Source organism: Trachypithecus francoisi, unplaced genomic scaffold (assembly GCF_009764315.1).
Source record: "Trachypithecus francoisi isolate TF-2019V2 unplaced genomic scaffold, Tfra_2.0 Lachesis_group11, whole genome shotgun sequence".
In the NCBI taxonomy this organism is placed as follows: Eukaryota; Metazoa; Chordata; class Mammalia; order Primates; family Cercopithecidae; genus Trachypithecus; species Trachypithecus francoisi.
This window is the reverse complement of record NW_022681456.1, coordinates 127,416,394-127,442,589: the sequence shown is the minus strand read 5'-3', so window position 1 is coordinate 127,442,589 and position 26,196 is coordinate 127,416,394. Positions and strand designations below refer to the sequence as shown.

The 26,196-nt window shown below is 37.7% G+C and overlaps 2 protein-coding genes across 4 annotated transcripts in view; one reads left to right on the top strand and one right to left on the bottom strand.

The window, feature by feature from the left end:
• The window catches only part of CUNH12orf4 (chromosome unknown C12orf4 homolog), a 44,708-nt gene extending 41,364 nt beyond the window's left edge, over positions 1-3,344 (bottom strand). The window contains exons 1-2 of one of the 2 annotated variants that reach the window (XM_033223155.1): positions 3,167-3,344; positions 772-966 (exon numbers count right to left, since the gene is read on the bottom strand). In XM_033223155.1, coding sequence (XP_033079046.1) covers positions 772-966; positions 3,167-3,299 — 328 coding nt within the window. In that variant the 5' untranslated portion in view covers positions 3,300-3,344. Of the gene's footprint in view, positions 1-771; positions 967-3,113 lie in introns of both variants that reach the window. The other variant, XM_033223156.1, reaches the window with a different exon arrangement.
• Positions 3,345-3,477: 133 nt separating this feature from the next.
• On the top strand, positions 3,478-26,196 carry RAD51AP1 (RAD51 associated protein 1). Of its 2 annotated transcripts, XM_033223159.1 has the most exons (10): positions 3,478-3,713; positions 6,565-6,614; positions 8,767-8,908; positions 11,051-11,101; positions 11,557-11,666; positions 13,826-13,912; positions 14,411-14,560; positions 18,703-18,867; positions 22,199-22,348; positions 25,003-26,195. In XM_033223159.1, the coding sequence occupies exons 1-10, from the start codon at positions 3,697-3,699 to the stop codon at positions 25,137-25,139; spliced, it is 1,059 nt and encodes a 352-aa protein (XP_033079050.1). In that variant the 5' UTR covers positions 3,478-3,696; the 3' UTR covers positions 25,140-26,195. The 2 variants fall into 2 exon arrangements, with proteins under 2 accessions (XP_033079050.1, XP_033079051.1); XM_033223160.1 differs by lacking the exon at positions 11,051-11,101 and having other exon boundaries at positions 3,486-3,713; positions 25,003-26,196.

The window sequence follows — 26,196 nt, the reverse complement described above, 5'->3', positions numbered from 1 at the left end:
TGGAGGCCTTAGTTAAACGGACTGCCGCATGCTAGCCCAGTTTCTGATTCAGCAGGAATGGCATGGAGCCCGAGAACTGGCATGTTTACCAAGCTCTCAGGTGATGCTGTTGCTGCTAAACGATTAGAAACCCTATTTCAACAACCACTGTCTTGGGTAAATAATTTAACCTCTTTATGTCCCAGTTTCCTTGTTTGTACGATGTGACTGGGCTATAAAGTTTCTAGATTCTCTTTTAACTCTAACCTACGATCTAACATATTCTGAATTTTAAATTTTTCCTAGACTGTGAGATAGAACACAGACCTTTAAAAATGGTTTAATACATATAACTTTATAAAACTAATTTAGGTAAGCAAAGACTTCAAAAATTAGTACACTTTCTGTTCTATGGCATCTCAGAAATTAATAACCAGATTATTAAAAGGGCAACCAATTTAGCACTATAATGCTATTACCACAATTAGTGATAGCTAAACTGCCTTATAACGTCACCCAACTAAATTCAGAAGAGCTCCTTTAATTCCAAACTTGGTAGCAAATTTTTCATTATAAAATCCAATTTTTATACTTTATAAACAACTACCACTTATAGAAAAAAACACTTAATAAAGCTCTGGGGAAATGCTTTTATTCTTGGAATCAGTTCCTATTTTATGGCTGTTTCCAAAGCTTCTTAGGTTTATGCTTTCTAATATGAAACTTCTAATGACAGACTATTGAAACTAATAAAGCGATGTTACTTTAAAAAAAAAAAAAATCAGTCCTCACCTTTTTCTATAAAGCACGGTAAACTGTGCAGCAGCATCAGACGTCCATGTAAATGACTGGCATTCTCTTGAACAGGAAATCTGAGTGGCACTCTCAGTTCTAAGCACTGACTTCCTACTTTAAATTTATATACAAATTCTCTTTCTCTATTGCAGAGTCTTTCTCTGTTTTTCTTCATATTCTTTGACAGGATTTCTAAAGAACAAAAGAGCAGAAGGTTATAAGTCCATAAAGAAATTATGTTTCATTACTGCTGTCCTACTTCTAAGAAAACATTCCACCATTCAAGCGATTTTATATGTGTGACTCTGAGCCAATTATTCTAGTTTTTCCCAAGTGTTTATCCCTGTACTTCCATGAAGAAAACAAAGTGCTTCTTAAAAAACAAACAAATAAAAAAACACTTTGTTTTAAACTTGATTTAAAAAAAAAAATTATGGCCATAAAGTACTTTATATTCCAAGGCAAGGTTCTCAATAATAGGGAAGGACCATGGAGAGAAGAGCAGAGAGAATTCTTAGGGAGAGTTCATGGGTGGGGAAATACAAAGCTTATGAAACCGCTGGTAAAAAGAAAGTCAAAGAAGCAAATCAGGGATCAAGCAGTGATTCTGGAGAACTTAGAGGTCGTGGTCATGAGATCCGACTGGGGGAAGGGGAGTAAGAAAGTGTTAGAAAGATTTCTATGTGGGAAGAAGATACACAGAAAATAGAGAGTACAGGACCTCCACTTCCGGCCCACACCCCAAAGGCAAACAAGACACTACTAAGAAAGAAGAAAATCTAGTTAAAGGAAGTAAGAATCAACATCAATTAAAGATTTATTTATTCATTAGCCTTGTAACTAGACTTCCTATGGCTAGGCTTTCTCCCATCAAATCAGTTCTCACATTATTTTCTACATTGAAGTTATAGTAACCTTTCTTTTAAAAAAAGGAATATACTTATCTGATCATGTTGTTCATCCGTTTAAAAACTTTCTATGACATTCCATTGCTCTTGGGATAAAATGTAAACTCCTTATCCCAGTTTACAACACCCCTGCTTATATTTCCACTCTTTTCTCAGAAACTGCACCTCTCCTTCCTAACACACAAATTCACAAATTTTATTTTCCAGCCATTCTGAACTTCTGTCAATACCAAACTTCTCTTTCCACGCCGAATCTTTTTGAATGCCTTTTCCTTGGCCTAGAGCACTCTTACTGATTTTAATTTCGTTGGATAACAATTGCTAATTCTTCAGGTCTCAGTTTAGCCTCTAGGAAGACTTATTCAACTCCCTAAAACTGGACTGGGTCCTGACAGTCTCTCATATTAGCCTGGACTTATTTGAATCATGGCACTTACCACGCTCTATTTCTTACTCTTGCTAGAAAATAGTCTTCTTGAAGTGGGAGGAATACTGTCTTGTATTCCATGTATTAAGCAGGATGTTGGGAATGGCAAAAACTAATAAATAATTGTTGGATTGTGTGGCGTTTTTATTTCATGGTGCTCACGGGAAAAATAAAGAACAAGCAATTATTCATACGGTTCGTTAAAAAGATATCACCTGAAATATAAAAAAAAAACCTCAGAGGACTTCTGTACGTGTGGTGGGGGGGCGGGGCTGATAAGGTGAATTATCCAGACTATATTTTCAAATCTGCATGTAGGCTACACACAAAAATATCCGTCTATTTCACCATAATGCAAATAGATAGGGTATTTGTTTTACTCAGGAAGAATTAACATTAAACGTAAAGCAATAAACATTTTTATAATGTTAGAAAACTACCGAAACTACATAAAAGTCTATTCTATGATGTAGAAATTTCACTCCTAAGTATATATCCAAATACACACACACGCATATGTTCGCTGAAGTACAGAGGAAAGAATGCCCATACAAGTTTTATTTATAATAGCCCCAAACTGGAAACAACCAAAATGCGTATTAGTAGAATAGAAAACTTGTTTATTTTGTGAGATAAATACTACACGGCAATAAAAAAGAACCGCTAATAAATGCAAAACAATGAATGAATCAGGAATGTTGAGAAAAAAAAAAGAGAAGGCAGACACAAAAGCTCTGGTTCAACATTCAGATTTGTGTTTCAAGAAACTGACAGCTTTAGTTCTTTCTCCCCTCACTCTTTTTTTAGACTAATGGTCTATCCTGAAGCCTTGGCTCAGTTTTAGCAACCGTGATCCAGGAAAGTTTCCCATAAGAAAATGGGAAGGGAGGAGGGCTGGACCGAACACACACAGCCAACAGAGCGGAGGCTCTGAGGCTCACATTAGGCAAAAGGAAGGCAGACGGTCGAACTGAGAAACTTCAACCGGGTGAGGGGACTCATACCTCTGCAACGGGCGTCAGTCTGAAAGGGCGTCCTCACTCGGTTCTGGGCTCACCTCGCCTAGTTCCGAAGTCCTGAGTAGCCCGCTCACTCCAGCTGTCAGCGCGTCCTGCACTGGGAAACCAGCTGACTTGCCCGCTTATACTTTCCAGCCTGCGGATCCGCGACCGCAGATTCGCCACAACCATTTCTATTTCCTGACATCTTGTAGAAAATTTCTCAGTCCAAGTGCCCCTATCTCCCAACCCGTTTCAACTTAACCATTTGAAAAGGACAATAAGGTGTATTTCTACTGTTATTCTGTATTTCAGAGACAGCGCAAACCCGCCCTTGTGACGAAAGTGCAGAGACAAAGCACAAACTCGGCTCTGCTGGACCGGATACGGAAAGGTGGTGCCTTAGGAAGGGCGGGAGCAAATTCGCTTTCCCCACGGCGCGTGCGCCGCCGCAAGCATGGCTGTCATGATTGGACGACTGGTAACAGGGGGCGGAGGGCGCCGAAGTCTGGTTTTGGGCGCGAATTGAAACCGCCGCTGAAGCAGACGAGAATTTGAGAACTGTAAATATCAAGCCTTGAAAGGAACCATGGTGCGGCCTGTGAGGTGCGTAGTTCCTGACATTCGGCGGGGGTGGGAAGAAAACTAAGGGGAAAGACGTTCGACTACGGGGAAAGGATCGAGTAAGACCGGAGGGCAGCGATGGTGGGGTTAGAATGTACGGTTATCGAGAACCCAGTCTCCAGGGAGAGCCACCCGTTGCTCAGAAGTATCCTAGCATCGTAGCTTTTCCCTTCTCTTTGCCTCCCTTCACAGCCGTTGCCGTTTCTTTTACCAAGACCTTGTTATGTTAGCGTTTGAACAGAGCTTTACATTTCACCGAGCGCCCAATTATGTGTTATTTGTTCATCACTGTAGTTATTGGATATAGAAAGAGTAAGCATTCCTCTTGTATTCATTTAACATTTCTACGTATAAAGGGTAAGCTACCTGAGTCATACAGCCCAGTAAGTGACAGGGCAATACTCAAACCTAAGTCATCTCACTCCAGATCCTCTGTGCTTTCCATTATGGTATTTAGAAACGATTCTTCTATTTACACAGTTGAGTGCCATGGAAGCCTACGGTTCGCCATTCATTTAGTAAAATTATTGAATAGATTCACTTCTTTAATGTATGAGGTGCTGGAGGTTACATTCTAGTGGGAGGTGAGGTTAGGGGGCCGAAAATAAGCCTCGAAATATGATAGAGTGCGAAGGAGGAAAGCACTACTTTAAATATAGTAGTTAGTATGTGACTTTGAGGCGATATTACGTGCACTGAGTCATGAATCAGGGTAGAGGAAATAGGAGCCAAGGCCCCATACTTGACCATATTTTAGGGACAGTCTAAAGCTGTAGGATTAACAAACAGTGGGGGAGAATCGTAGGGGATTAGGCCATAGAAATAGGCAGGTGCCAGAACAGACAGGGTCTTGTAAGTCTTAGAAAGAAGTTTAGGTTTTATTTTAAGTCAATGGGAAGTCAGTGGAGGGTTTTAAGTAGGGGAGAGAAATCTAAGTTTGCTTTTATAAAGGTCACTGGCTGCTGGTGGAGAATAAATGATGGACGGGGTGACCAGAATGGGAGCAGGGAAATCAGGCTATTACATCATTGGAGAGTGGTTTGGGATAGGCTATTATCGCTGGGCATGGAATGGAACAGATGAATTTGGGATGTATTTCGGAGGCACTGCAGACAGAACTTGCTGATGAAGTAGATGTACAGGTAAGGGAAAGAAAGAATCAGAGATGTCTCCACAATAGTTTTGGTCTGAGCTACAGAATGGATGATCTTTGTATTAAGATAGGGAAGACTAGGAAAAGGAAGGTCAGGAGGTGTGAGGGATCAAGATTTCTGTTTCGAACATGCTGAATTTGAAATGGGTTTTAAGCATCCAGGCAGTGAAGTCATAATCCCTTTGTATGGAACAGACATGATTTGCCTTTTTCACTGCTTTGTCATTTGCACTGCAGTGACGATAAAACTGCTGGCACCTCAGAACAATTAAGGCAGTGGCACTAAATTGTACTACTAGTCTTTGCATTGTTTACTGCCATACTCTCAAGAGTAAAAAAAAAAAAAATTTCAGTTAAGGATGTGCTTGATGAAGTAGTGGAAATTATTATATTAATCATAGCTTAACCCTTAAGTTTCCTTTTTAAAAATAGGCTATTGATTTTATTTCACTGTTATTCAAGTTCAGAATTTCTAAAGGAGTTTTCACATTTTATTCAGCTCTAAATTCTTTAACTCTGAAGAGTAAGAGAATAATATGAGTGCACGTTTTAATATTTTGTGTGAGGACATGGGAAGTACACATAAAGCATTTCTACATACTGGTGTGTGGTCGTTATCTCAAGGAAAAGCCTTGTGAGATTGTCTGAGTTGTGAGCTGAGCTTACCTCTTTTTCATAGAACATTATTTTTACTTGAAAGAACAGCCAGCTGACAAATTAGGTTATTCACATTTGGCCATTTGTCAAAATATAGAAATAAAAACTAGAAAAACATTTTATTTAGTGCCTAGAGGAGGGAGGAAAAAAATTATTTTTTTTCACTTTGAATATCATTTTCTTCTAATGCCCTATAAAGTAGTACAGGTTGAGCATCCCAAATTTGAAATGCTCCAAAATTTGAAGCTTTTGCAGTACCTACAACACTCAAAGGAGATGTTCATGGAGCACTTTAGATTTTAGATTTTCAGATTTGGGATGCTCAGCTGGTAAGTATATAATACAAGTATTCCAAAATCTGAAAAAATCCAAAATTCAAAACTTTTCTAGTTCCAAGCATTTCAGATAAGGGATACTCAGCCTGTATAAAGATTCATCTCAGGTGGCAGGAACAAGGTCACTCACCATTTTTAGGTGTCCATTGCATAAAAACATTATTTGGTATTGTGGAGAGACTGAAAAAAAAGAAAGTAGCTTTTAGTGTCAAGAGATTGATAATCTAGTAAGGAAGACAATGCACACACAGAACAGAAGAATACATACAATGGGAACTTACAGATGCCCAACAGCAATTAAACAGTATAGAAATTATAAATGTTAATTGTATAGATTATTCTTTGTAAGTTATCTGAATTTTTTTCCTTTATTACATAATTGAAAAGCCAACAATACCCAGGTATATCAGGTATCATTGTAATTCTTTTAGCTAATGATAAGTCCCTGCGGTAAAATGCAAATCATGTTTTAGATTTAAATGTTCTTACGAGAACCCAAACACATTTTCATTCATTCAAACATTTCATTTATTTAACACATTTTTATTTATTTCACTTATTTATTCATTATTAATAAATGAATAATACTAAAATAAATATTAAATAAATAATATTCATTAATAGCCTTAAGTAATAGAAGTGAGAAATTGACATTTGTGTTAACAAAAAAATTCTGTTTTGCTCATAGACAGAAGAAACCAGTCAATTACTCACAATTTGACCACTCTGACAGTGATGGTAAGTAAAGCTGCTTATTTTTGCTCTAAAGATTTGGAAACTCATTTCCTCAGAATTTATATGACATATATGGCTCAAATACTGACTACATTGCCCAAATGAAGTAGGTCTCAAAAGATAGTTTTCCAGTCATTTGGGATAATTATGCTGATAATTAGACTGATAAAAATTATGTTAGTAGGTGATAAATGAACAGGGCCAGGTGAAAAGTCTCTTCAGATCTAAACTACTTCAAGTCCATAGTTCTCACATAGAGGTTTGTTTCCTATCCCATCCCTGCAGAAGGAAAACACTGTCTTTTTGAGATACGAAGATGTTACAGAATATTATATAAAATCCCTATTAATTGTAATATAAAACACAACCTTGAAGAAAGGTTAGGCTTATGTTATGCCTATAACATAGGCATAGTCAGATGTTTACTTGACTCTGCTATGATTGAAAAGTTTGAGGAACATTGCATTAGATTATGTTATATGTTGAAGTAGATTCAATATTTCTTTCTCAGACCACTAGAGTTTTCTGTTAAGTCAAATGTTTCGTAAGTCTTCGGTTTGAAGGAGTCTGTTTTTGCCTTGAGCACAGCCTTAACTGTATCTACCCCTTGGGAAAAACAGTATAGAATATAACATCTAGATTTTTTTTTTTTTTTTACTGTTGTTAGTCTATCACCAGATACTTATAAATTGTCAGGTGTGTAGTAGGTGGGGGGTGGCAGTAGGTGGGGGAGTCATAAGTTAACTTATTTTTACATGGGGAAGCATATAAGAAACAACGAGTATTAGTGCTTGCTGAGTATGTGATTAAGACTACATAGACCCTGAAGGTGTGCATGTATGTGTTGTATACATGTTGAAAAGCCACAGTAGTAGTTTTATGTTGACAGTCAAGAGTAGAACTACAACAGTTCTGAGGATTGGTAAGACAGAAAAACCTGTGAGAAACAGTAATGGACTGGAAAAGAACATCCTTTTGCCAGAAAATAAGAAGTTACTTTGGTAGGATCATAGGAAGATCATTATGGTAATGGAAAGAGAAAATACTACTATTGTAAAAATCCTCAAATAGGAGCTTCTTTTTTTCCCCCCAGAATGCTTCTTATTTTCTCTAGTATGGTTAATGTACTAGGAATAGGTAATGGACTTTTTTTTTCTCTTTTTGAGATGGAGTCTCCTTGCACCTAGGCTAGAGTGCAATGGTGCGATCTCAGCTCACCGCAACCTCTGCCTCCTGGGTTCAAATGATTCTTCCGCCTCAGCCTCCTGAGTAGCTGGGATTTACAGGCGTCCGCCACCATGCCCAGCTAATTTTTGTATTTTTTAGTAGAGACAGGGTTTCACTATGTTGGCCAGGCTGGTCTTGAACTTGTGACTTCAGGTAATCTGCCTGCCTTGGCCTCTCAAAGTGCTGGGATTACAAGCGTGAGCCACTGTGCCTGGCCCAGGTAATGGGCTTTGAAAAAAGATACTTGGCTACATTGTGACATTCCAATAAAAATAATTTATTGGCCGGGCGCGGTGGCTCAAGCCTGTAATCCCAGCACTGTGGGAGGCCGAGACGGGCGGATCACGAGGTCAGGAGATCGAGGCCATCCTGGCTAACACAGTGAAACCCCGTCTCTACTAAAAAATACAAAAAAAAAAACTAGCCGGGCGCGGTGGCGGGCGCCTATAGTCCCAGCTACTCGGGAGGCTGAGGCAGGAGAATGGCGTAAACCCGGGAGGCGGAGCTTGCAGTGAGCTGAGATCCGGCCACTGCACTCCAGCCCGGGCGACAGAGCGAGACTCCGTCTCAAAAAAAAAAAAAAAAATTTATTTCCACTTTTCAATGTGATTAAATTCTACAATTTTTCTAATGGTTTTACAGGTTTTTAATCATTTTGTCTTTGACATTTATATGCTGTCTTAATTGCTTTTGCAGTTTTTAGTGAATTGGTTTTTGATAGACAGATATTTTTAAATATAAAGGGCACAAAAACAAAAGTCGAAATAGATGAATGAGAATAAAGATAAACAAAATACTAACAATGATTTTTAAATTATGGAAATTAAACAATTTGCCTAGCCTATAAAAACTTGAACACACATTGTAATGATTTTCGTTTACTAAGAAAATAATCTTTTTCTTTTGGTTTTAATTCACACATGAATAGATGATTTTGTTTCTGCAACTGTACCTTTAAACAAGAAATCCAGAACAACACCAAAGGAGTTAAAACCAGATAAACTAAAACCTAACTTGAGCAATCTCCAGAAAGAAGAAATCCCAGTACAAGAGAAAACCCCTAAAAAAAGGTGAGAGGTAAGACATGCAGTAAAGATATGACATGAGATGTGTTCATTTTAAAGAGACACAGATTCAAACCCTTGGTTTAAATTAGAACTTGAGCAGAGTCATAGGTCTTATTTTACTACGTGCATGTCAGAAAACAGGACGTACTATTTTTTTCTGGCTTTCTGACTTAAAGAAATTGACAATCGGCCGGGCGTGGTGGCTCATTCCTGTAATGCCAGCACTTTGGGAGGCCGAGGCGGGCGGATCATGAGGTGAGGAGATCGAGACCATCCTGGCTAACATGGTGAAACCCCGTCTCTACTAAAAAATACAAAAAAATTGTAATAATAGCGCCTGTGGTCCCAGCTACTCAGGAGGCTGAGGCAGGAGAATGGTGTGAACCCAGGAGGTGGAGCTTGCAGTGAGCAGAGATCGTGGCACTGCACTCTAGCCTGGGCAACAGAGCGAGACTCTGTCTCTGAAAAAAAAAAAAAGAAATTCACAAACATATAAGGAAATATCATTAAATATTAAAACAATAAGGATTGTGGAATTTAGAAGTTATGACTGGTTTGGACAGAACCCAACACTTGCCTCTGAAGTCCTCAAATCATACTACTTTGCTAAAAATGACATTAGATGACTTAAGATGATTAAGACATAAGATGACTTAATGTGAGGACAGTCTTTAAAATGTAAAGCCATGTATTTTTTGGTAGAAAAAGATGTCTTCTTCCCATATTGTTACGATTTATCCAGCAGTGATAAGTTCCCATAGTTTCTAGACTAACCATGGAATTCCATTAGATAGTACCAAGAGGGAGAAAGGAGTGAAGGAAGTCCTTAGAGACCCAAAACTTGCAGTGTGGAGAAGAGATGGATGGAAGAGGAATATTAACAAATGGAACATGGCATACATAATGTTTTACTGCTCCAAGTTTCTCTGTGAAAAGTTAGTTAGCATGGAGAAACTTATGTCATGCTCTTTTTTTTTTTTTGTGAGTTTCTTGTATTGCATTTTAAATATATTGAAAAAGGAACTCACATGGGAGAAAATATTTGTAAATCAGATAATTGATAAGGGACTGTATCCAGAGTATACACAGAACTTGTAAAACTCAATAGTAAAAAGACTAACCACACAATTTAAAATGTGCAAAAGATTTGAATAGACTCTGTCCAGAGAAGATACACAAATAACCAATAAACACATGAAATGATGCTCAACATCATTAGCTGTGAGGGCAATGCAAATCAAAATCAAAATGAGATAATACTTCACATCCACTAGATGACTTAATAAAAAAGACAAGGATGTGGAGAAATTTGAACCCTCCTATATTGCTGGTGGGAAAGTAAAATAGTGCAGCCAAATTGGAAAATGGTTTAGCAGTTCCTCAAAATGTTAAACAGAGTTATATGACCCAGCCTATGTATGTATCCAAGAGAGATGCAAACATATGCCCACACAACCCGTACATGAATGTTCATAGCAACATTATTCATAATAGCTAAAAAAAAAAAGGAGGTGATCTAAATGTCTGTCTGCTAATGAATGAATAAGTGAAATGTGGTATCCACAAAATGGAATTTTTTCCGCTATAGAAAGAAATGACTACTGATAACTGATATATACTGTAATATGGATGAACCTTGAAAACATCATTCTGAGTGAAAGAAGCCAGATATACAGGTCACCTATTATACGATTTCATTTGCATGAAATGTCCAGAATAGGCAAATCCTTAGAAACAGAAAGTAGATTCATGGCTGCTAGGAGCTGGGAGAGGTAAACAGGAAGGGAATGCTTACGGGTATGGTGTTTCTTTTTGGGGTAGTAAAGATGTTCTGAAATTAGGTAGGGATGGTAATTTTACAACTCTGCGAATGTACTAAAAACTGCTGAATTGTTTACTTTAAAAGGTAAACTTTATGATCTGTGAATTATATCTTAAGAAAACTGTTATTCTAAAAAGATAAATTCTTTAAGGTACGTCTCAGTGCTGCTTCTTTTATGTAACTTTTCGTTATCTTTCTTGGATGTTTTTTTCCTCTTACACTCCATAGCACTTTTGACCAACTTGAATAGGACTTTATGATCTGCCTTTTATAGTATAATTATCAGCCTGTCTTATTTCCCCACCCTCCTCCTTTAATTGCAGACTCCCTGAAGGTACTTTTAATATTCCAGCTAGTGCAGTGCCTTGTACAAAGTAAGTGCTTGGTAAAATATTTGTCAAAGTCTGGACTGGGAAGAATAGATGTAAAAAAAATGATAATAATTTTAATTTAATGTAAGGGCTATAATATCTGCTAAAGGGGAGTGGGTGAGGTCAAGGAAGAGTTTTAAGTGGAAGTGATGTTTGAACCAAGTCTGTTTTGGGTTGAGTAGGTGTTTCCCACCTGGACACAGCTGGTAGGTGACACAACAGTCATTGCAAAGAGGCACATGCTCCTCCTATTTCAAAGCTCTTACTCTGTATATAACATGATACTGTGACATTTTAGGAGTCTTATCTTCAAAGATCTATTAATGATGATGATTATTTAAAAACATTTTTGTGAGATTAGCAACTCTTGGATAGTCATTTAGGGAAATCTCAAACGTTGCTCTTTAGTTGCGACTGATATTTTGAAGAACTCATTATTACTTGTGTATCTATTTTAGGATGGCTTTAGATGACAAGCTCTACCAGAGAGACTTAGAAGTTGCACTAGCTTTATCAGTGAAGGAACTTCCAACAGTCACCACCAATGTGCAGACGTCTCAAGATAAAAGTAACTTTATTTTCTGTATATGTAACTTTAAAACCTTCTTAATGCTTTTGGAACTCTTTGGGTGGGCCTTCACAGAGGAAAGAGTAAAATGTGAATACTTTGCACTGTCAATAGACCCATTTGCAGAGGATACAGTTGGATTTAGTTCTGAATTCAGCTGCCTAAATCTCATACAAACAGATGTACATCTCTGCTTCATACCCAGAGTAAGCTTGAGGGCGTGGACTGTGAGCCTCATTGCTCACATTGCATGTTGGTGTACAGTGAACATTTAATTTCTTCATCAAATGGATTGATCTGTATAGTCCTAACAATCCATCTCGTTTTTTTCCAGATCAGTTGAACATGCCCTAATTCTGGTAATTTTTATTTCTTACAAAGGTCAAAGGTATTAATTTGGTTAGGAAGCTCAGTAGACTTACAAGAATGACTTTTGGATTTCTCTGTTGATTTTCTCGTTTGATTTTTCTGGCAACTATGCAGCAGATGATATATTAATATTCTGGAGAGGCAGAAATCATTATTCCTGAAAAAGATACTCTACTGCTAAAATGCTTTATGGCTTAAAGTTTTTATGTGGGGGGATATTTTAGCTTATTGTCTTATTTAGGGGTATACATGGGGCTTTTTTTCTTTGTTTTCTAAATGAGTACTCCTCCTTATTTAATTATTTGAGACAGGGTCTCGCTCTGTCATCCAGGCAGGAATACAGTTTCTTTTTTTTTTTTTTTTTGAGATGGAGTGTCGCTCTGTCGCCCAGGCTGGAGTGCAGTGGCACGATCTCGGCTCACTGCAAGCTCCACCACCTCCCAGGTTAACGCGATTCTCCTGCCTCAGCCTCCCTAGAAGCTGGGACTACAGGCGCCTGCCACCACGCCTGGCTAATTTTTTTTTTTTTTGTATTTTCAGTAGAGATGGGGTTTCACCATGTTCGCCAGTATGGTCTCGATCTCCTGACCTCGTGATCTGCCCGCCTCGGCCTCCCAAAATGCAGGGATTACAGGCATGAGCCACCACACCCGGCCAGAATACAGTTTCTTGATCATGGCTTAATACAATCTTGACCTTCTGGGCTCAAGCAATCCTCCTGCCTCAGCCTCCTGAGTAGCTGGAACTACAGGCATGTGCTGCCATGCCTGGGTAATTTTTTATTTTATCAAGAGGGGTCTCACTTTGTTGTCCATGCTGGCCTCAAACTCCCAGCCTCAAGCAATCCTCCTGCCGCAGCCTCCCAAAGTGCTGGGATTATAGGCGAGAGCCACCTTACCTGACTGGCTCCTCTTTAAAAAGAAATGAAAGTAACAGAAGCTACACTTCTTTGAATATACTTTTTTCTTGTAAATTTGACTTTGAAACCATGTAAATATTTCCCACAATCATAAAGCAAAAATAAAATTTTAAATTCCTGAAAGAAGAAGAAGAAGAAAAAAAAAAAGAAACGAAAGTTTGATTAGGAAGACTTTTAGTAACCAAGAATCAAAGAAACACCAAAAGAGAATTGTCGTAAATTACATTTAAAATGGAGGCACTGAAATTCACCTCTCTCTTTTAAGACATTGTAGAATGTATAAGGGGACTTCCTTAGAAGTATTAATATTATACGACTTCTTATTAAATAATGCACCTTGTAGCACTGGAATTTAATAGTACCACTATTATGTCTTAAAGTCCTCTTAGAATGCTTTGGATCATCTTCAGCTTATTATAACGATTGGAGAGTTCTTATGTTAGTAAAAACATGGATTTGCCTACACAGGATAGATAGTTAAAATTTATTGACCATTTCCTGTGCATGGCATAATAATAAGCAATTCCCATGTGACATCCACGTTTGGTCTTCTGTAATACCACTGGGCAAGACACTGTTTTTATCTCCACGTTATAGATGAGGAAATTAAGTCTTAGGATAAGCAACTTGCCCATGGTCATACAGCCAGTTTACATGGTACAGCCTGAATTTAAACATAAGTATGGTAAATTTCAGAGCCCAGACTTCTAACCATAGGTTACCCTCTCTGAATAAAATTATTGTGCTAGTTTGAGTTTGGGATCATTTATCTATATCTAAATGCTATTACATTTTAGTACTAATTTTCCTATTTCTAGACACTATTTGATTAAGATGTATCTGAATTTTCTTTCTTGTTCTTTATATTTAGGCATTGAAAAACATGGCAGTAGTAAAATAGAAACAATGAATAAGTCTCCTCATATCTCTAATTGCAGTGTAGCCAGTGATTATTTAGGTAAGTTTTTTATATTAATTTTTTTCATCAACAATGCTGTTTTTCTGACTTTTGTTTAAATTGCTGAAATTGTGGCTAGAAGCAAGTTCTTTAAATTTGTCAAGACTCTCTTGATGTCATGGCCTTTATTTCTTTGTGTTTTAGTCTCATTCTGTCTTACTGCAGACACACATTCTTCCCTGAAGGCTCGTAACTACTCATGGCTTCTAGTTGGAGCAACTGACCTTTGAAGAAAGGGGCTGCATATTCCCAATTCTAGTTTGAAAATTTTGGGGGAAAGATTATCTCTGTTTGGGTCTTGGATTTATTCCCAAAACTAGAGGTGTTCCCAGGGCACTGATGTACCATGGTTGACCCAGATTGGGCTGGTAAATAGAAGCAGGGGAGGGATGAACCTGGGCACATAAAAACAATAGCTGTAATAGAGTCTGCTCTGCAGTTCTTGAAATATCAGCTGTCACAGAAAGTTTTCCATTGATTTTTATGCCTCTCCTGAAGATTTGGATAAGATTACTGTGGAAGATGATGTTGGTGGTGTTCAAAGGAAAAGAAAAGCAGCATCTAAAGCTGCAGTACAGCAGAGGAAGATTCTTCTGGAAGGCAGTGATGGTGATAGTGCTAATGACACTGAACCAGACTTTGCACCTGGTAGGTTTTATCCTACTTCGAAATTAATTCTATGGGAGTTTAGTCAAAAAAGTTCTTGGAAGCCATTAATTGTGCAAAGCACTGTGTTAAACCTTTGGGGTGTGCAAACTTCAGGGACACGCAGAACAGTTCAATTCAGTGATAGCATTTGGGGAAAAAGCTTTTTCTACGAGTTAACCTTTAAGCTATGCCTTGAAAAATGAGTAGCGTTTCAACAAACTAATGGTGGAAAGTAGCATTTCTGACTGATAGAAAGGCATTACCCGTGGAATAGACAAATGCTGTATTTGTCTCTGAGTGAGGCTTGCTGGGATGAACATGGAAGAGGCTCTAGAGGGAGGCTGGTAATAATCGTGGAGGGTCTCAGACACACTTGAAGAAGTGTAGGCTTTTTTTTTCCTGTAGGTAGTAGAAATCCATGAATTATTCTGAGGTAGAAGTGATATGAAATCTGTATTTTATTGTGATGGTTTTTAGACTCATTTAGAAATTGGGCAAATGGAAAGTGTAGTGACCTTGACAGAACATTATAACATATTAATTAAAAATTTAAATTCATAAGTTGATAAATTTAGGCCAAATCAAGATATCATATTTTAGGTTTTGATATACTATCAATAAATAACAGATCTGTTCATCATCAGCTATTCTACCAATATTTGAATGCTTTTTATGTGCACAATATTCTAGATACTAGGGATACAACAGTGAACAAAATAAACAGCTCCTGTCCTTGTGGAACAAACGAAATACATGAAAAAAGACTGTTTTGCATTTATTTTACTTTGGGAGAACCTGGGAGACAGGAAAATGCAAAGACACTTTTTGAGCACCAATGTGATGCTCAAAGGAAATACTCATTTGAGCATTTTGGATTTCTGGAATTGGAATGCCTAACTGGTTATAATGCCAATGTTTCAAAATCCAAAAAAATCTGAACCCTGAAACACGTCTGGTCCTAAGCACTTCAGATAAGGGATACTCAACCTATACTGTATGATCTAGCAATCCACTTCTGAGTATATATCCAAAACGATTGAAAGCAAGATCTCAGAGAGATATTTGCATACCCGTGTTCAGAGCAGCATTATTCATAATAGCCAAGAAGTAGAAGCAGCCCCAAAGTGACATTTCAGTTTTGCGCCTGCATTTGCTTGCCCTGGATGAGAATAGAAAGGACCATGTGTGACCTTCATTAGGGAAAGAAAAGAGAAAATTGCAGAGAAGATAAGTCTTTTCTCTAACAAAATCCATAACTGAAGGGTTTGGGCCTTCCAGATTTTCCTCTATGGTATGCAAATGACTTGGAATTTTGGGAACTCCAACTCCCCATCTCTAATTTTATTTAAATTGCTTTCTCAGTTGACTGACGAAGATTAGTTGGACCCCATTTCTGAACAAGCTTGTTAAACAGAAATGTAGCCAGCTCCTACTAATTATCTTTTTAAGCCAAGAAGAGAATCCTTAAGACTTCTAAGTTACTGAACACAAGCAGTATTAGAGCTATTGGATATACAGAAAGTTTTGTTCTAGATTATATATTCTGAAAGTTTAGAGAAACTTCCTCCATTACTTGCCCTCTTTGAACTGAGAGCCTCTTGGGATGACTTGAATTTGCAGGCTAAACTTCCAGCAGCCTTCATGTGATCTGCTGGCCTTTTTTGGGCTAATTCTGTATAGCCCAGTAGCCATTATGTGAATTTGTGAGTTGATTATTTTAAAATTTTGTGTGGGAACAATGATAGAGTAAGAAAATTGCAATTTGAAGATCATAATTACATTGTTTTTTGTTTTTGTTTTGTTTTGTTTTTTGAGATGGAGTCTCGCTCTGTCGCCCAGGCAGGAGTGTAGTGGCACGATCTCGGCTGACTGCAGCCTCCACCTCCCAGATTCAAGCAATTCTCATGTCTCAGCCTCCCAAGTAGCTGGGATTACAGGTGTGCGCCACCATGCCTGACTAATTTTTGTATTTTTAGTAGAGATGGGGTTTCACCATGTTGGCCAGGGTGGTCTCGAACTCCTGACCTCATGGGATCCACCTGCTTTGGCCTACCAAAGTGTTGGGATTACAGGGGTGAACCACTGTGCCCAGCCCATAAACGACATTGTTGATTTAGGTAAAGGTCATCAATGGAAGGTTGATAATGATCTTTACAATGATGAATTCCGGCTGGCATCACCTGAACCACCTAAGAGAGGGACAACCACACATTATATGATTTCTGATGTGATATAATATGAAGTACAGAGAATATATCTATGAAGCATATTCTTGCCCTCCCCCTTGCCCCCCCAAAAAAAGTGAGCCTGAATCCAATCAAGCCTTGAGAGCAGAATTCCAGTTCACATAAAATGCAAGAATATGGCTGGGCACGGTGACTCACGCCTGTAATCCCAGCACTTTGGGAGGCCGAGGTGGGCGGATCAGTTGAGGTCAGGAGTTCGAGACCAGCCTGGCCAACATGGTGAAACTCCTTCTCTACTAAAATACAAAAATTAGCTGGGCGTGGTGTTGTGAGCCGGTAATCCCAGCTACTTGGGAGGCTGAGGCAGGAGAATCACTTGAATCTGGGAGGCGGAGGTTGCAGTGAGCCAGGATTGTGCCACTGCACTCCAGCCTGGGCGACAGAGTGAGGCTCCATCTCAAAAAAAAAAAAAAAAAAAAAAGGCAAGATTAAGTTAAATGACACCATGAGCTAGAAAACAGACAAATCCAGAATTTTGGACATTCTACAGGACAATTGACTCAACTGCTTCAGCAAGTCAGACACAAGGGAGGGCAGGGAGAAGATACTGCTCTATATTAAAAGAGATTAATATAGACTGAATAGAAGATGATACCAAGAAACTAGTGTTGGTATTGCTAGATGTAATAATGGCATTGTTGTGTAACAAAATGCTCATGTTTTTTGGAGATACGTTCTGAAGTATGTAGGAATGTAATGACATGATGCCTTGGTTTTATTTTAATATATTACGAAAAGGGAAGAGAAGAAGAAAAGCGAGATAGATGAAACAAATGGAGCAAAATGTTGATAATTGTTGAATCTGGGTGGTGGTTTATTACTGTCTACTGTGGTATAGGTTTGAAAATTTTATGTGATTTTTATTTTACATAAAATATTTCACATAGGTAGATATATTAGTATGTGGGGATAATAGTGGTTATCTCTGAGTGGCGAGATTACACAGATTTTCTTTAATAAATTTTTATATGGACTGTTTTCTACAATAAGCATGTACTGTTTATTTTTCATTTTATTTGTACATTTTTTGATTTAAGCATTTTCTGCAATAAGCATGTTCATAATATTAAAAATGTAAAAAAAGTTTTATATGAATATAGGACTAACCCTATTTACAATTAGTTTTCAGAGTTTATCTACAAGGCATGGTTTTCTGATCCTAAGCCCCTCAGAAAATAGAAAGATCATTGCTTAACTATCAGGTTAGGACATGCTTTTTCCCAGAACAGCTGTAGCACTTTCAAAATTAGATCACTGGCTTATATTTTCCCACGAAGTGCAGAAAAGCATTTTTGAGAAATACAGGTTTGTCCCAAATGAAATCAGCTCTAGGATTAGCTGCTAAGATTGTTGTGTATGGTTATCTCAGTTCTCATTTGGTCTGTTCCAGAGTGTTGCAGTTTATGTGGTTAAGGGAAGGCTCACTGTTACCATAAATGTCATTGTTTTGAAAGACTAGCTATTGTCAAACCCTACAATTCTTTTTGAAAGTTACTGAGGTAAAATGGTAAAATCTGAAGCAAAGATTACTGATGGGAAATTTATAGTGATGGTGGTAATAGCAAACAATTATATTTTGCTCGGTATATGCCAGATGTTATTCTAAATGCATTATATAAGTTAACTCATTTAATTTACGCAACAACCCTTTGATGGAGGTTTATGGTTATCCTCATTTTCTAGGTGAGGAAACTGAGGCTCAGTGAAGTTAGTGACCTGTCCGAGGATTCAAACCCAGGCACCCACAATGTCAACCACTGCAGTGTTCTGCTACTGGAAACAGTGCAGCACAAAGGTGCATAAGAATCTGCTGCCTGCCAAAGCTGTGGATAAAGTTAAGGCAACAGAATCCTCACTTTTTAGAGCAAAGATGAACTATGTAATCTTCTGTTTTAGGTGAAGATTCTGAGGATGATTCTGATTTTTGTGAGAGTGAGGATAATGACGAAGACTTCTCTATGAGAAAAAGTAAAGTTAAAGAAATTAAAAAGAAAGAAGTGAAGGTAAAATCCCCAGTAGAAAAGAAAGAGAAGAAATCTAAATCCAAATGTAATGCTTTGGGTAAGCTTGGTCCAAAACACTTAATTTTATAAAGGAAATGTATGTGGTTTGTTTGCTGTATTTTTCTTATTTTTGCCTTTGTTCTATTTAACATTTTCCTAATGTCCATTTCTCGTTAAAATATGTAAAAGGAAGGTAGGGGTGGGGAACGGAGAAAAGCAGACAAGAATGCTGACTCCACTGCCTATGCTAGCACTTACTGTATATGACCTTGCTTTGTACTCATGGCTGCCCTCTGTGGTAGCTGTTGTCACCTGCATTCTACAGTGAAAAACTGAGTGTCAGAGAGGTTAAATGATTTGTTGGAAATCTTACATCTACTAGACGAAGGGCTGGAATTTGAACCCATGTCTGTCCGTTCAGAGTCTAAGCTGTATCTTGGGCCATATTTTCTCCAGGCAAAACAAGGAAGTTTGCATGATTCTAATTTTTTGCTTTTGGGCTTTACTTAGTCTGATTTGAGAACTCTTTGGCCACATGTCTAGGGCTTTTTTTTTTTTTTTCCTTCCCCAAAACAAATTCCATTAGAAACTACTTTTATGATAAAACGTTTAAAATTTATGATGACTGGAACATGGAATACCTGTTTCTTGTGTAAAAGAAGTGAGGATATTTTTGAGTTCACAGTATGTGATAGGTTATTGCAAAAATATAACTTATTGACTGAATTTGTTTTATTTCTTGATAGTCATTTTTATGTCTTGGTTGACTTAATATATATGCTATTGATATTAAAAGTTCCATTATTTAGTCTTTCCATTTATTCATAGGAACTGCTGTCACCTTAAGTAGCCTGTTGCTGAGTACTTACTGAGAATTAAACGAGAACTAAGTGCTGATTGAGTTATATGCTTCTCTCTCCTGCATTTTGAATTAATGAGATTTTTTAATTAGAGTGTTTTTTTTTAATTGATGACTTCATCTGGGTTCCAGAAATTAGATTTTAAATACAAGGGCTTTTAGAGCTAAAACAGTATATTAGTTTCCTATTACTGTTACAACAAATCACCATAAATGTAGCGTCTGTCTTAAAACAACACATACTTGTTATTTTACGGTTCTGAGTATCAGAAGTCCAAAGTGGTTCTCACTGGGCTAAAATCAAGCGGTCAGCAGAACTGTGCTCCTTTGTGGAGGCTCTAGGAGATAATCCACATTCTCGCCTTTTCTAGCCCCTTGAGGGTGCATTTCTTGGCTTGTGGCCCCTTCCACCTTCAGAGAGCAATGGCAGGGACTTTCTCACATCGTGTCACTCGACTCTGACTCTCTTCCTCCTCACATTTACTTATAAGGACCCGTGTGATTACATTGGGCCCCTCCAGATAATTCAGTGTGATTTCCCCATCTAAGATTCTTAACTTCATTACATTTGCAAAGTCCCTTTGCCATGTAAGGTAACATATTCACATGTTCTGGCGAGGAGGATGTCGACATCTGAGGAGCCAGTATTCTGCCTACCACAAGCTATAATGGGAAAAAGTTATTAGCACCATGAATATATTTTGTATTTTCTTTACATGTTTATGCTTCTTCAACAAGACACACTAATAACTAAAAATAAAATTTCAGCTCCCAAGTTGGAATTTACCATTTAAAATCTTTTCTCTATCCCTCAGAGCAAGTTGCTTCACAACTGAGATTAATAGATACCATTAGAAATGAAATGGAACCACTAAGTGATAGGATTAGGAATTAGGAAAAATGGATTATATTTTTAGTCCTACTAGTAGTGCATTGGGTAAACTTTGAGAATTGTGTCTAGCACACGTTATAATTTTCCCTTGATAGAAACAATGTTGAGAACTGTGCTGTCCAATATGGTAACCTCTAGCCGTGTGTAGTTATATTACATTTGAATTAATTAAAATTAAGTAAAATTTAAAAATCAGTTCCTCAGTTTTGCAAGTCACATTTCAAGTGCACAGTAACTATATATGGCTAGCGGCTACCGTATTGGACGGTGCAAAACATGGAACATTTCTATAATCACAGAAAGTTCCATCAGACAGTGCTGATCTAGAGGATGCAGATGTTAACATTAGGAAGAGTATATGGTGAAAATGTTCATATTTATATGCCTTTAAATACCCCTAGGTATCTCAAAACAAGCACTATCTGAAAGTGAACTTATATGCCACCTCTCCTCCCTCCCCACCACCAAAAAAAATAAATAAATAAAACCAAAGCATACTTCCAGTCTTGTGTTCATTCTCTAGCTAAATGGCACCATCAAACAGTGTGCCCATGATAGGAACTTGCAAGTCATGTATTATTTCTTCATCTCCATTGCTGCCTCCCGCCTATTTTTGCCAAAACATATCTAATGTGCTGTTTTCCTTCTATTCTCCACCTTAGTAGGCCCCCATTTCCTCTTACCTTATTACCATAACCTTCTAAGTGGCCTATTTCTCCTACACTACCACCAGAAAGATGTTTTTAAAATACAAATCACTCCTGAGAAAAATGTATGCATGATTGTGACTAGCCAGACTCTTTTGCATGGTCTGCAAAGCTCTTCATAAGTGATCTACACCCTGTGTCTGTCTCTCACCTTTCCTACGCTTGAGATTTCTGCTCCAGCCATATACTGAACCAGTCAGCACTGCTGGTCCTGGAACTTGGTGCATCCTCCATCTTTGCACACCATACTCCCTCTGCCTGGAAAGCTTCTTTCAATTCACCTTTACTCTCAATCTTGATTTGGTTCAGACCATCCTCACTCATCTCCCTCTAACTTCAAAACACATACCCCCAGACTGTAGTTTCCTTTCCTACTTGGCATACCTCTAGAGTCTGCCATGTCCCTTACCACACCGCATTTTACACATCTTTACTTTCCTGTTCTTCCCACTAGAGTCTAGTGACTAGACCTTAAAGTCCTTGGGAGCAGGAGCCATGAATGATACTGTTTCTAATCCTAGAGCCTGACACATAATCTCACTGACACATACTCGTGAGACACTATTGTGTAATGGTTGGTTACAAGGATGGGATTTGGAGGAAAATCTGGCTTCTAAGCTTAGATGCTGACTAGCTGTCAGACTACAGGCAGATTGCTTAATGTCTCTGTTTCCTTCTCTGAGAGTGGGGATAGTAGTATCTGTATTGGAGTTGTTGTAAAGAGTTAAAGGTAATGTGTGTGATATGCCTACCACACTACCTGGCATATTAATGCTCATAAAAGATGGTTATTCTTAGGCTCTCAATAAATGTTTGTTGATTAATAAGTTTTTTTATATGATTATGTAACTTTACAATTTTTACACATACATGCTAGACTTACTTTTTCTTCCTGCATGACAAACTTTTTTACGTATATTTTTAAAATAAGTGACTTCGATGGACTCTGCTCCAGCTGCCGTCAAATCAGAATCTCAGTCCTCGCCACAAAAGGTTTCTCTTTCTTCAGATGCCACTAGGAAGCCACTACAAATACGCAGTCCTTCAGCTGAAAGCAAGAGACCTAAATGGGTCCCACCAGGTATGGCATATTTATCATCAAGGGTTAGAGCTTGGGAAATTATTACTGGTAAATTTGTTTCCTAGTTACAAATGCCATGTGTGAGCATTTCCCCATATTATTACATAATCGTCAAAACCAAAGTTTCTGGTTGCTGCATATATTTATCATTTGGCCATTCCTTATGATTGGACATCCAGGTTTATGATTTTTTCAGTGCTATAAATAAGATTGCAATAAGCACAGATGTCCTTATTTTAGAAATCTCTGAGCATATTACTGATTATTTTCCTAGGATAAAATTTCTAGTAGGAGAATTACCGTGCTAAATGGTATAAACATTTCAGATTCCTGATATATGTATTTCTGGCAGCAAATCTTTTGCTGAGGACCTGCTGACCTCCACAGTCTGACTGAAGCCTTGGGATCTATACGTAGCAATTCTAGCATTTAACAAATGCCCTAGCAAACTCAACCTCTTGCTTTTAAAAATCAAATTTCACTTCTCTTTGTTTTCTTTTGCTCCACAGCCAAGTCTCATGGATCCTTCAAGAATTCTTTGACCTTCACCTTTCTTGACATTACTAAAACCCTATTCCAGGCCCAAATTGTTGCTGCCTTCCTAACCAGTCCTGTCTTTACTTTCTCTCATCCACCTACATGAACCCTCTACTTCAGTGAAATGGAAACACTTTTTGTCTCTCAAACATGTTGTATGTATTCCTCTCTCCGGGCCTCTCTTTATCCTCCTCTGCCTGGCATGTCTTTCCTCATGTGTCCCCTCTCTTTGCCTGAGCCTTTCCAGTTCTACTCCTGTTTTTCTTTGTGAGTGGTCTCTCTTAATTGGTCCACAGTGCTCACTTCCCTGCTGACTGCTATTCGCAGATTTAGGCCTGAGCCGTGAGGCCGCATGGTTACTTAACTTACAGAGTCTTCATTTCGTCATAGGAAATACTGGAAACAAATAGAATCTTTAAAGTCCATTCTGATTTACAACTTCTAAGATTTTTAATGAAGACTTAAACTTTTTGAAGAAGGAAAGGAGGGAAGATTAATTACGGAAATAATGATGTCATATCGTTCAAAGAGTAATACTTACTATATTTCTAAAAATAATTAGTGCTTCCCCAATGAAGGAAATTTAAAAGAAATGATATGACTATAGAAATTTAAAAGTAGCATAATCAAAAAGATACAAGGAAACAGTAGAATGATGGATAAAGAGTTAATGTTTTAAAGCACAAAGTGCTTATAAAATCAGCATGTGACAGTCAGGCAAGTGATGTAAATGAGTGAATCGGTTCATGCTGTAGACTTGTGTGAGTAGCAATGTTGTTGGACTCAGGAGCGGGTACCCTTTTGAAGGAAGCAGCTGCTGCTCAGCTCTATCTTATTGTTTCCATGCAAGATGATGGGTCTGGTATTTCTAGATCTGATTGTTGTTTTCAAGAGAAGCCAGAAATCCAGATTTTAATAGGAAATCTGCTAATTTTTGTAAGTTGCCTTTTTTTTTTTTTTTTTTAGCACCATGTGAACCAAAACAATATATCTGAGAGCTAGATTTGGCCCTCAGATTGCCAGTGTGTTACCTATCTTATACAACTGGAGAAGATCACCAAGACCCCAAAAGTAAAATTAGCCAGGGGCATAAATATACCAGTGTCCTCAAGAACTATTAATACAACTGGAAAATATGAAGAGTTTCAGTCTCACTGTTGATTAAGGAAGTGTAAATTAAGATAAAATACTATTTTATACCTCTCAAACTAGAAAATAAAGCAGCATAGTCTGAGTTACAGGGTAGCAGGTATAATGATTTTTTTTTTTTTTTTTTTGAGGCAGAGTCTCGCTCTGTCGCCCGGGCTGGAGTGCAGTGGCCGGATCTCAGCTCACGGCAAGCTCCGCCTCCCGGGTTTACGCCATTCTCCTGCCTCAGCCTCCGGAGTAGCTGGGACTACAGGCGCCGCCACCTCGCCCGGCTAGTTTTTGTATTTTTAGTAGAGACGGGGTTTCACCGTGTTAGCCAGGATGGTCTCGATCTCCTGACCTCGTGATCCGCCCGTCTCGGCCTCCCAAAGTGCTGGGATTACAGGCTTGAGCCACCGTGCCTGGCCAGGTATAATGATTTATTTTAAATTTATGGCGAGCAACTACATCATCGTCAACTGTGAACATTAATGTGGATAATTTTGAAATAGATGGAAATAATTGCTACATTAGAGTAATAATATAAATGAAACTAGTATAAATAAAAACAACATTTACTATTTTTAAAGGTATTTAATAATTGAAAAATAGACTCTTCAAGGACTACTTGTAAAAATTGCAGGACCTTAAAAATGCATTTGCTTTTTCTATTACTTTAGAAATTACAATTTTATGCATTTTTTTTATGCCTTTACAACTAGTGTTATTTGTTCCCAGCCTTCCTTTTTCAGCTTTCATGGTGAGGTTTTAGAGTCATTACCTTGACTTCTGGGATGTTTGGAAATAGGCAATACTGCATTATTTCTGCTCTTTAGAACATTCTATTCTTTTGATCTAGTTTATTGCTTGATAGACCCTGGAAAGCGGAATAATGCTTAACTACCTTTTTTTTGCTGCTTGTTTTATAAATGAATCTTTGTTAAGCGATTTCCGACATCATCAGCATCACATCATATGTTTCCTTTCAGCGGCATCTGGAGGTAGCAGAAACAGCAGCAGCCCACTGGCGGTAGCGTCTGTGAAGTCTCCAAATCAGAGTCTCCGCCTTGGCTTGTCCAGATTAGCACGAGTTAAACCTTTGCATCCAAATGCCACTAGCAGCTGAGTGTGGTACCAGAGGAATGTCTGCTTGAGAGAATCACAGCTTTACAAGAGTGTTTATATTTGATTTGTGTTTATAGTTGAGGCAGGTATTGTAATATAAAGGAATCCATTACCGTGTCCTATAAATGACCTCTAGCCATTTTATGATTATGTTCTTTGTAAAACTCTTCAAGACTTCAGTGAGAAGTTTGTTTATAAGAATTATCTTCTCATGCCTTTCCTTGTGAATAGTGTATTCTGTTTTTCTATCAGTTCGACATAGAGGAAGTCCACATCCCATGCCGTTCTTTTCTAGTTACGTGATGTGCCTTTCTAGCCTTGTCTAGTTTATAGCACCTTGACTTTAACTGTTCAGTTTTGTCTGGCAGAGGGAAGCATTCTCATTTCTCTCAGAAGACATTTCTGAAATCTTATAAGCTGCTTAAGCTACATTATCAGTTTTATTGCAAAGATGTTTTATATTTTAGCCAAATCTTTCTATAGTACAAACTCGGAATTATTTTACACACTAAAATGGTTGCAGTTTTATGGCATGTGTCTCCTGTTTAGATGGTCATTCTCTAGAAAATAGAATTTAAAGACATTTTATGAAATCTTAATTGTCAAAACCTTTAATAAAATGGAAATATTTTGAAATGCTCTTTTTCTTGATACCCCCTCATCCACCTGTTCCTGATTGTCCACATTGCATGATAAAATGAGAGCTCTGCAGAGAATGTTAGCCTTTTTGTTGTAAATATAATATTCAAGTCACTTTTTGTTAAGTTCTTTAGAAAGTAGTTGTCAGGTACTTAGTCATCCCTATTATGATATTAGATAATACAGCTTTTCAGGAAGCTTAGATCCGAATTTACTTTGAAAAACAATTGTAATGAATAGTTTATATTTACATTGAGAATTTCAACTAGCTTCTGATCAATTTTTAATAAAACATTTTCAAATCATGTTAACTGTTAAATGTATAATACTTAACTCAGTTTTTCTTGGTTTATGGATATATCTATGTTAATGTGAAAATAATTAATTTAGAATTGTGATTAAAGTGAGCATTTGTCTAT